The sequence below is a fragment of the Clytia hemisphaerica genome, unplaced genomic scaffold (genome assembly GCF_902728285.1).
Source record: "Clytia hemisphaerica strain Z4C2 unplaced genomic scaffold, Clytia hemisphaerica genome assembly, whole genome shotgun sequence".
In the NCBI taxonomy this organism is placed as follows: Eukaryota; Metazoa; Cnidaria; class Hydrozoa; order Leptothecata; family Clytiidae; genus Clytia; species Clytia hemisphaerica.
Window position 1 is genome coordinate 1461858 of NW_027103507.1, and position 11233 is coordinate 1473090.

At 35.8% G+C, this 11233-nt stretch overlaps 1 protein-coding gene across 1 annotated transcript; it reads right to left on the reverse strand.

Annotated features, from left to right (window-relative positions):
- Positions 1–564: 564 nt before the first annotated feature.
- LOC136798935 (isopenicillin N synthase-like) lies at positions 565–5140 on the reverse strand. Its single transcript, XM_067055615.1, has 5 exons — positions 4846–5140; positions 4208–4490; positions 3235–3389; positions 2150–2293; positions 565–1481 (listed from the first exon to the last, which is right to left on the reverse strand). The coding sequence occupies exons 1-5, from the start codon at positions 5096–5098 to the stop codon at positions 1102–1104; spliced, it is 1215 nt and encodes a 404-aa protein (XP_066911716.1). The 5' UTR covers positions 5099–5140; the 3' UTR covers positions 565–1101.
- Positions 5141–11233: the final 6093 nt, after the last annotated feature.

Consider the following 11233-nt stretch of genomic DNA (forward strand, 5'->3'; position numbering starts at 1 on the left):
AGGTTAAATTTCAGAGAAAGCTAACTAAACTTTGGCACTCTTACGTTCTAAATAAACGGCCCACTCGCTAGTTAATTGTTCAAAAATTCTTTAACCCCCTGGACCTTATTAGGACCCCCCTGTTTATTAATTTTTAAGAATATTTTCAGCTGTCAAAGAGAATGTCCCTTTTTTTGCTCTAAATAGCCTGATTTTCACCTATATTTACCTCATTTTGGGTTTTCAGAAGTACAATTGCCAACACCCCCGGTAATTAAAGTTAATATAAGTCGAAATTATTGGTTCCTACAAATAAGCGTCCATGTTTTAACCCTATTCGGCCTATGGGTGGGGGGGGGTCTTTCTGTTCGGAGGTCAAACTATTGGTAATAGCTCCTGAAATAATAGAGCTTTTGACGTGAAATTTTCTGTAAATTCCTAACTTTTATTTAGCTTCAAAATAAAAAAAGATTTGACACTTAAAAAATTTCACACCTTGAGCATGATGACATTTCTGACAATAAGGTGTCACAAAAATTGACACTTTTCCAATAAAACTTTATTTCTAATGTCAGATACATCGTTTAAACCGTAATTTATTGAATATTTAGGATAAAATAAGCATTTTCAACTCAGGCAACTTTTTTCTAAAGCCTTTGTTAGAATACAATAGCTATTTATAAGAACAAAGGAAATTTTCGGTTTTTGCTCACTTTGGGCTGAGTGACGTCATCAAAAAAAATTTTGGTCAAAAATTACCTTACGTGAAAAGGATCTTGTGTTCCAAATTTTATCCAAAAAGACCCACTAGATCAAAAGTTAAGGGGTGGTACAGGAAAAGCCCCCCTAGTTCTGAACCGCCCCTAAAAGCCTAAGTTGAATAGGGCTAAAGGAAATAATCAATTATTAATGTATATACAATTAATTGCGAGTTTATCTATAGGAGGATAACGAGGGGGATGGTAAGGACGGGACGGCTCTATATCACCTTTGCTCATTTTTTGATGTTTTTACTATCGTCCAGCAAAGTGGATGGCGATTCTTGCGACACATTAACTCTGTTTTATACCGTCTCCTTTGATTTCTCTCTAATACATAAGCTCGCTGCTAGGTAAAACAATATTAGTCAATATATCCCCAATCAATAGACGCATATTCTGCAAACATTCTCGTTCGATTTGTCATATACCGACCAAATGTTGTAAACTCTCCGACACTTTTTAACTTATTACCGAAAATAGTTTTCGATAGATCTCCATCGTAACGTGGTTCTAAAAAGAATGGGACTGAGTACCGAGAGATTCCAATATCTACGACTCGATGATTCGTTGCCACTAGACGATTTTCAACCATATCTGCTAAGAGGTTACCAATGTTAATCACCAAATGATCTTTTCTTGCAGGAACGTCTATCCATTTTGAGTAACCATTAGGTTTGATTTGTAAACCAGCATTTTCGAAGGTTGCAAGGATGGTTAAGATTCCAGTATCAAAATGTTCACCTAAAATTTTGATGGAATAGAAAAAAGTTTAAATTTCAACATCTAAGATTCCCAAATTCTCAATTTGCACTCAGTTGACTCTCAATAACCCACCTGTTCAACCCAAACAAGCTTAAACATGAGTAATTAATGTCTCTTAAAGGTTTTGTTTTTAAATAAGAGTGAGAATGTTTGCTTATTCACATTGAATTGACACATATGTGATGCAAGATTAGTCAGAAAGAGGAAAAGAAAAACATTTTTTTGCTTATGTAAGCATAATATAACAATAGCAAGACACTGTCCTGATATGAAGTATGTGTCTGATATGAAACGGAAGCACTTATGTAAAAATAAAACCTTTAATCTCATGCCCTTTAAGTATTTTTGAATACATGTTTTTTTACAAAGATCAAACTTTATAAGAGCACAAGGCTTCAATAACCAAAATATCTAGGGCAAATTAAGAACATTTTATGACTTCATAAACCATAAAACACCTTATTTAGGAAATTGCACAAAAACACAGAATCGTGAAAATAAACAATATTTCAAGCTTAAAACTCAAAAAGTTCAGGACATCCAAAAGTTTCAAAAATTTCGGAAGTTCTTACAAAAAAGATGTGTAAGCTTTGGATCATGCAGCTTTAAACTGAAAAAAAAATCCATTTACTTATTTGACCACTCACCGGTGACAATAGCTTGATCTCCATCCCAAGCTTCTTTTGGAATCGAGGCTGGATCACCAAGTCGAGATGGATAGTGAATCAAACGATGCGTAGAAAGATGTTTTGGTCCAAACAATAAACCATCGAAAAAGTTTCTTTCGAACCCTAAAATAGCAGAAGATGAAGAAAAATCCGATAAGAAAAATCATTTTTTACCTACCCAGCTGGCACAGAACGTTGTTTCAACGTTCATAACGTTCATCTAGTGTTATATGGACGTTTTAGACGTTGAAACAACGTTGTATGTCAGTTGGTCGGCTCTTACAGTCGATGAATCTACTTATTTTCCCAAATCCCTGAGATTACGTGCTATAGAAATCCTACAAAAACAAACAAGCCCATCAAGTATAACACGGCTAGCATTAAAGCATATAAGTCCGTTATTTCCTTCTTCAATTTTTATTTCATTTTCCAATTTATACACCTTTTTGACCGTAGCCACTAATTGCCAGGCGGGCATTTTTTTGTCTGCTTTATCCCACTAAAACCGTCCCAGTCCTTTTTTCACACCTATGGACAATAGAAAAATGTGTAAAAGCAGGATTGGATCGAGTTTAGGGAGATAATCATATAATTAAGTGGCACGCACCTGACCGTGCGACGGGTCGAAAATGTGTATTATCGTAGTGCAATGAATTATATTTTTAAAGGTGTATAGCATCGCTAACGGATGTTGTTAACTGGTAAACAAAGCAATAAATTATTATAAGTTTAGGAGTTTCTTATAGGCCTTATTTGAAGTAATACCGAGTTTATGTCTGTGACGGAGATGCGGTAAGGTTCTAAATTGACTAGATCTTGACTAACTGAGGACAATGGTAAACCAGCATGCATTTAAGGCCGGTCTTTTTTTCGAACGTGCGCTACATTTTTATGACGTAATCTATTTTCCAAGCAAAAAGGATTGAAGCCAAAAGGGCGATCTTAGCGCGGAAGTGGAGACCGGCCTTTTGAGCTATGGATTATTCCGAATTGCGCTAGTCACCTTACCGTCCTCAAAGCTGCAATTACATAAACTCGCTATTAGAATTTGTTTGTTGGTAAACCTAAAGTATTTGCAAGCATCCTCATAATAGTCAGACAGCCATTTTCATAGATTTTATAATTCTTTTGCATGAATATTCGAAATCCATCATCCATTTTCTGATCTTCAGTAATGGGCCATGGGTTCTTCTCTTCCAAAATGTTACGACAATATAATCTACAAGAGAAGAAAATATTGATGGCATTTAACTACTCTTAGGTTCCAAATAAACGGAGGGGGTGGGCTGGAAATTTTTCAAAACTTTAATAAACGGGGAAATTGTAATTACGAAAACCCCAAAATAAGGTAAATATAGGCTAACATCGGGATATTTAGAGTAGAATAAAGGACCCTTTCTTTTTGAAAGCTGAAAAAATTCTTTAAAATTAATAAACGGGGGGGGGGATTTCCTAATAAGGATTGGAGGGTTGGAAAGTATTCGAAAAATTAACAAGCGGGGGGGGGGCGTTGATTTTGGAACCTGAGACTACTTTTAATCACATTGTTGTTCCCGGTAATTTAAATCTTTTCGATAAAAATAATCTTTTTGATGATGAAAGCTACCTAAATTATTGCAATCAATTTTCCATTTTCCTCTGTTGGAAAAAAAACGCAAACATGTGATGCGGGTATATGAAACTTTTTTTGTCTTTCTTAAGCATGTTGTTTAACCCTTGGCAATCTTCAGTATATTTTTTATATCTAGGAGAATTTGAACCTTTTGTGCTGAGACAGGGGTGTGATCGAAAGAAAGGGGTCTATGTAACAAATTCTGCATTACTAAAAATAGACAAAAAGAACGACAAATTTCATAAAGAACGACAAATTTTGTCGTCTACAACCCCGACCGAAATCGACTGAAACACCCCTACGGATTCATTCCTCCTTGTTTAACACGGGAATTAACTACATGTAGTTTAACAGAGCGACAATTTATGCATGCGTGTTACAAAGGCAGGATTTGCAAGACGAACCTACTAAAAGACATCACTTACTTTCCATCCTTCTTAGTTGTGTTTACAAGATCTTCCAAAGTGGCTTTTCTTCTTAATGGCTCCTCCATATCGAAAAGACCTGTTTCTAAAGCTTCCTTATGAGAATGACCTCCAGGAATACTTGGATATAAGCCTCTATACGTGTTCGCATTGTCAGGTTGCCATGTACTTTTGGTCACTGTTTTTTTTACATCGGGTGGCAAATTGAAAAACCATTTTGTCCAGTATAACAGTTCGTCCGGATTGAAATCCTTTAGTTCGACAACATATGCGAATCCAACACCTAAGGAAGTCAAAACTGGAAAGTCAAAATTGGAAAATATCAACACCCCTTTTGTTGACAAAAAGAAAATGGTGAAAATAGGAGTTGAAAATTAGCTGTATTCACCATTGCTCCAGTCTAATGGTAGAAGTGGAGGTAGAAAGGGGGCACCAAAAGACGAGAAGTGTCAAATGTTTCAGTAGATATTGCTTATTTTGCACTCCTTTGCCGGATTTTGCAAGCTTTTTTAGTGAAAAATAGAACGAATCTAAAAATTCCGTGCTCACTACCGTCGCTTAATTGTTCCATCACGATATTGCATCGTCCATTTAACCGACGCAAACTTGGTCTTAGTGTACCGAAAACTGATCTTTACCTTTAAAAGCATCGTATAGTATTTTGGAGACTTCTTGAAAGCCTTCTTCATTCTCCTCGGCTCTTGTTAAATTTATCTTTGCAAGTTCGAAAATATCTTCTTCCCGTAGCTTGTTAATCCAAGTCGGGTCCTTGAAAAAACTTTTTAAATGTTCTTCGTAAAGCTGAACGCTGATTTTTTTAATATGCACTCTGTTTTGAAAAACTATACAACTTAAAGCAACTATGAAAAAACTCTTAAGAAAAGTGTCCATGTTCTTATTTGACACATACAAGTCTTGTCTACCATTCTCCAAACTGCAATAAATGTCAGTTATATGTCTCTGAAATGGAATATAATCGATTGAGGTTTGAGTTTGTTATGTTAAAGATTTATGAGTACCAATTTTTTATAAGAATTTCGAAAACAGAAGATTATAGTTTGAAATTCAAACCTTTGAGATATTGGCAATAATTTGACCGGCGCAGGCAAGCAAAGGTAACCTTACTGTAAAAAAAACAGCAAAAAATAACATGTTTGGCCTTTTCAAAGTCTTGTCTATTAGAATATAAACTTTTCCTACAAAAAGTAATCAAATGATTTGTGATTATGCAATATGAGGTTCAGCTGTAACCTGAGATGAGTCAGCTTATCGGAAGTATCAGCTTATAGTAGAGGGCATTTTGTAAAATTGCTCGATTGTTTCGGTCAAAGCACTTGTTATACATTTTTGGAAAGCTATGGGATAGGAGAATCAAAATAAACTTAGATTCCAATTTTTATCGGGCACTTTGGTGTGATTTTCGGACAAATATGACGGTCTCAGGCATGAAAATTTTCATGAAAATTTTAGCTTGAAAGAACGGAGACCTGTTGTATATTTTAAGAAAGCTCTCAAAAATTAAGATTAGAGATATATTGCAAGTATAGGTGATTTCTGTATCCAACTCAAGATATTAACCCTTAAAAACAGTGTTGTTCAGACAGAAAAAGCTGTTTTGTCCAGTTTTTGCGCTTTTTGAAGCTCAATATCTCGAGTTAGCTACTGCAGTCAAACTACACTGTAAGGGTTAGAAATGTTTTTTAAATGCACTGTAGTGTAAGGGTCAAGGGTCCGATTTTGAAAAAGTTTTTGGCGGCTCATGCCGTCGTTTAGAAACCGAGTCGCAAAAGTCTTCATTTTCTTCTTCATCAAATTTTTTCAATGCAATCTTTAAATTTTCAGATTCAGGAACAGTTTGTCTAACAGAAAATGTATAACATGTCATAGTTTTGTTGGTTACATCAGTCAGAAAATACATTTTAAACACGGAAATTATGAAAAATTCACTATGGTCAGAGCCCTTAAATCATATTCTATGCTTGGAACAAATGAAATCTGACGTTTTGTCTTTGAATTACGTAATCTTACGCGTTCGAAAAGCAGACAATGCCAGGGTATTATCTAGCCGTCTAGCATCAGTAAGCATAAAAAAGCTGATAATACGCAGGGAACGAGGTTGGGCTGAGTTATTCAAATTTTAATTTTCTGAAGAAAAAAATGCAGATCGACTTTCCTGTTAAGATATCTGTTCTTATACCAACTGAAAGTATTTTCAATCCTACTGATCCTAGAACAGATCAGAAATATTACTTTCTTTGAAGTTATCTGTTCTTATTCATTTGCATGCCAGCTAGTTAAATTTCAAGCTGGAAACATTCAGAGATTTTTAAAAAAAGCTAATCACTTCAGAACAGATGACACTTTCTTCTTTGAGTTGGGATCTTTTTCTATTCATACGACGAAATGTAGAAAATAAATTAAGGTTTCTTTAAAATTCCTGATCAAAAAATGGAAATATCTCGATTTGCACGTTAATTACATGTCATGAGGAATAGCGCACCGCGCTGAACCTAAAAATAGATTTTATTTTTGACATAATCATTACTCTCGATGTGTTTGTACGAGTTCCAATCCCATCAACCTTTGCGCTAATCTCTTTTGCACGTTTATTGCATCGTTTGACAAAAGATATATAACAGCTTGCACGTATCTTTAATTGAGCTGCGTTGAATTGTGGGATTGCAACTCGTACAAATGTCAAAAAAAGTGAAAAGTAATAATTATGACGTATGTGTTGCGGAGCGCTATTGATGATATCAAAGATTTTGGAGCTAAAATCAAATCGTGTTATTTATGACCATTTCATCAGCCATTTTCACTCGCCGATTTTTTCACATTCACCAATTTCCTTCATCCGACTCTATCTCAGATTCTATGTCTATGAGTTGGTTGATAAAGTATTGCTTGATTCATCAGACTTCTTGAAAAAGTAGAGAAGGTCGTTTGTTACGTCGGTTCCCGGGGGGGGGGGGGCAGCTGGGCAAAAGAACCGACGGGTATGTGCGGGTCCTAAGGGTACCTTTTCCAATATGTTTAAAATGCACTATAAGGGTCGGAAAAACTAGAGATGCACTGTAAGGGTAGAAATTTCAGAAAAGTCTTGAAAAATCTAGATATTTTGACCAAAAGTGCTAGAATTTTGACCATTTTTTGCACGAAAGGGATCGAAAATTAGGGGGGAAATGCACTCTAAGGGTATGATTTTCACTGATTTTTGCTGCACTGTAAGGGTGCAATTTTAAAAGCCAATTTTTGGCCCGCACATACTGTCAGTCCGCAAACCCAGTGCCGGGCGTCACAGATAGAAAGAAAGGAAATTTTTATATTATTCAATATTATGCATTGAGATTTATTTATTAAGAAAAAAACTTTCAATAATAATAGCTCGTTTTGATTGTCTTGTTCTAAATTTTCTAAATGTAGCAAAAAATGTGTGGTAAAAATTCGGGCTGACGTCCCCATCATTTTCCAAAAAAAATTTTCGCTGTCGTCAGCTCAGCAGCATCATAAATCAGCAACAAAATACAAAACTTCAAAAATTCTTTTTTTCAAAATGATCCTTTTAATGATGGCTACGTGCCATGCGTGGAGTATCAGTCGCTGTTTGGAGATTAGGAATTCCTAGAAGAAGACGGGCGAATTAAAATTTACTAGCTTAGCACTTTCCTGATCAAGTAGGACGCTCTTTGATCGAGAGGCGTCCAACGGGAAAGCAAAAACCTTGGAAAAACAGGTTTGGAGCTACACCGTTTCTCGATTGACGGACGATAGTTTAAGTTTTTGGCTCGGTTAAATAGTACTAGACTGTTACCTTGTACAGAGAGGTACCTCCTCATCAGTAATCACTGATCACATGGTACATATAAACAACAATGTCAATTGAATACCTATATTCTAGTGACTATAATGCAAACAAGAAGGAGGGTGAGGTCATCTTCCAAATTTTAGAGGATGTTTTTTGAAGAGCTTTATTTGATTTTTGTATTTGTCTATAAAGAAATGAAAGGATACAAGAGCAGCCACCGGCTAGGAAGTATGAAATATCTGTTCTTGAGGTCCCTTTCTCCTAGAAAAAACTATCTGTTTTGTATCCTGGGCTCTCCTGGATTATATCATCTGTTCTGGGGAAAAATGGGACTCCTGGAAAATGTATATCTGTTCTATAGAAGTATTATGCTCTTGGAAAAATATAACAGCTATTCTCTAAGAAGTTAAAATGCTCCTAGAAAATGAGACGTTTTAAGAAAATTATGAAGCTGCCTGGAAAAAAAATCTGGCATCTGGTTGTGTTTTTCACAATGTAGGCCAATGTAGCTCCTGGATTTTTTGAACAGATTGTCCGCTGGAAAATTGTATGTGTTTTTCCTTAAAATGTGCTCCTGGATTTTAAGAACAGATGTCTTTAAGGCGACCCCTGGATTTTACCTGGGTGTTTTTAGGAAAGTCTCTCCTAGATTTATCCATAAAATTTACTCTCCTGGAAAAAAAGAACAGTTATTTAAAAAAAATCTGCCGGCGGCTGCTCTTGAGGATATCATCCATTAAATCATCAAATGATTGGTTTTTTTTTTACTTGTCATGCTATCTAAACTGTACCTATCCAGACCTATTACCTCTCAGCAGCCGGCGGAGAGTCTTATCTTCTAGCAGATTACATGTTATGAACTTCAATTTTCTTATACAAATGAACATATGAGTTCTGATCTCTAGGAAACCTTTATCGCACTATTTTGTTTCCCTAGTTACTGTGAAGTCGTGTAACCCAGTCTGTCAGTGCCAGTGGAGGCTAACATGCATAGCCCTCAAATGAATGACCTGCTGGTCAGTAAAATACAAAGTTAAATGTAGTTAAATCAAAACAAAATGGTATAGAGCAGAGCTGCAAAAGCGGAGCTGCATAGTTTTTTATTTGTTTTGATATTTTGCTGCATTGATTGGTCATTGCATTGGTCAGTCATTTGATGGCTATGCAAGTTAGCCTCCATTGATGCAAGTTACCCGGCTTCACGGTATACTTGTAAGATATTTGTTTTTTTTTCCACAAAAGATGTGTTCTGCTGAAGCTTTCTAGGGTTACCTAAACGACTAGCTGGTGCCGTGGTATAGTGGTCATCAACTTCGATTCCTACACAGGTGATAGAGGTTCGATTCCCACTCACGACAGTTCACTTGGCAAGTGAACGAACCTTCGCCCGGGTCAACCCATGCCATATGATGTGTGAGGGGAATTGGGTATATAGTCAGTCCAACATGTCCAAGGTGCTGACGGGACACTAACTTAGTGCCTATAGTTGCGAAAATAGGCTTCTCAGCCTCCTGTAACTCAACCACATTGAAATAGAAATAGCTGGGAGACCCTTCTACTATGTTCCATGTGGTTTCGATAGAAATAACAGAGTAGCCGGGTATTTTTGTAGATGCCAAATCTGTCTGCAGAATTCTAGTGGCTGTGTGTTAAACAATTGTTGAAACCAGGTGATATTATTGTTTTGATTGGAAGTGCGCAAACCTGATTGGCTAACCTTATCAATGGCTTTTTTGGCACAAAATTCAAACCAAATATAAACAAATTCAAACTGGGTCATAAATACCATATATACTCTCATTATGAGTAGCTTTTGATGGGATAGACCTTTTTTCAAAGAGGACGTCCTGTTGAATAATTATGTAGTCCAGCCATAAAAACAATGATAGAGCCATGCATAATTACTGTATCATACATATTGTAATAATTATGCATGGTTTTATCATTGTTTTTCTGCTGGACTACATAATTATTCAACAGGGTGGCCTCTTTGAAAAAAGGTCTATTTTTGCTTATGTGTTGTAAGTTTGAATAGAGAGTATGGATCTCCAGACTACTAAACAACAAGAACACAGTAGATGACCTTGATTATACCCCTGTCACCTGTCTCATCATAACACATCATTATTTCTAGTTAATTAATTTTCGAAGTTCTGATCAGCAACAGATCAAAATTTCTAGCTAAAATATGCTCTCAGCAGAACACATCGGAAAAGAAGGTCGCCTTGCCGGCTGCTATCGCTAATCAATTGTCAAAGAGCACAGACAGTTGGCCAGTGAAAATACTAAAAATTGAGCGAAAAGCTATGTTTAACCGCCATTTTAGGGCCTGGCCTTAAGTGTCACATGGAAATTTTAACTGAAAGTTTAAGATGACCATAAAGACTTCAGAAATATACAAAAATATCAATGTGACACTTTGTGGTCAAGCCAGCTAATTGCTCTCAAAATCTATTCAAAATTAGAAATGTTGTGATTTCAGGCAATGATTTCTAGCCATGGGGTCAGAAAAATTTTCTCAAAATGCCACTTTTTCAAAGTACCAATGGATTTCTTCCAGGAAAATATGTTTTGAAACAAATCTTAAGCTTGATCATGTCTAAAATTGCTCTTGAAGTCAAAGATTTATCAAAAGTGCACTTTTTTGGGAGAATTGGCCCAAATTTTAAAGGCCCATATCTTGGGAACAAAAAAAGATTTTTCAAAACTATTTTCACAGGATGTTATTTTCATGTATATATTTGAGCAAAATATCCAAAAATTGGCAAAATCTGAGGATATCACTTCCTCGACCTGCCTGATTCTGTCTGATTTTTACAGAAAATGGCTCTTAATGCACTTAATGTAGTGAGTAAAATATTCTCTTGGCCTCATATAATTATAAAACAAAAGGCAATTATCATAGTTTTTTCTTTTTCTAAACCTACTCCCTCTTATGACTCTTATTATAAGAACACACAATAATGTCTAAAGAACTATTTCAGGGCTCTGGAATATATAAAAAAGGGGTCAATCTCTATTTATTCTGTCCTACAGTGTCCTATTGTATGATTTGCATAATATTGAAAGGTGCCAAAATACTCCTTGTAATTGGTTTGGGAAGCTTATATAGTCAATAGTTTGGTTCAAAAGGGTCGTTTTGTCAATAAAATGTCAAGACCATGTCAAAGGGTTCTCGGCCACCTATTCCAGCAAGCAGGGGTCTACTTTTGGAGTATTTC

Bases quoted from the DNA above. Each gene is read 5' to 3' on its own strand.
- LOC136798935 (XM_067055615.1), bottom strand. From the start codon at position 5,098: ATGGACACTTTTCTTAAGAGTTTTTTCATAGTTGCTTTAAGTTGTATA. The intron at 4,491-4,845 runs GTAAAGATCAGT...TGACTTCCTTAG, and splicing joins ACTATACGATGCTTTTAAAG to GTGTTGGATTCGCATATGTT. The intron at 1,482-2,149 runs GTGAGTGGTCAA...TCAAAATTTTAG, and splicing joins AGATCAAGCTATTGTCACCG to GTGAACATTTTGATACTGGA.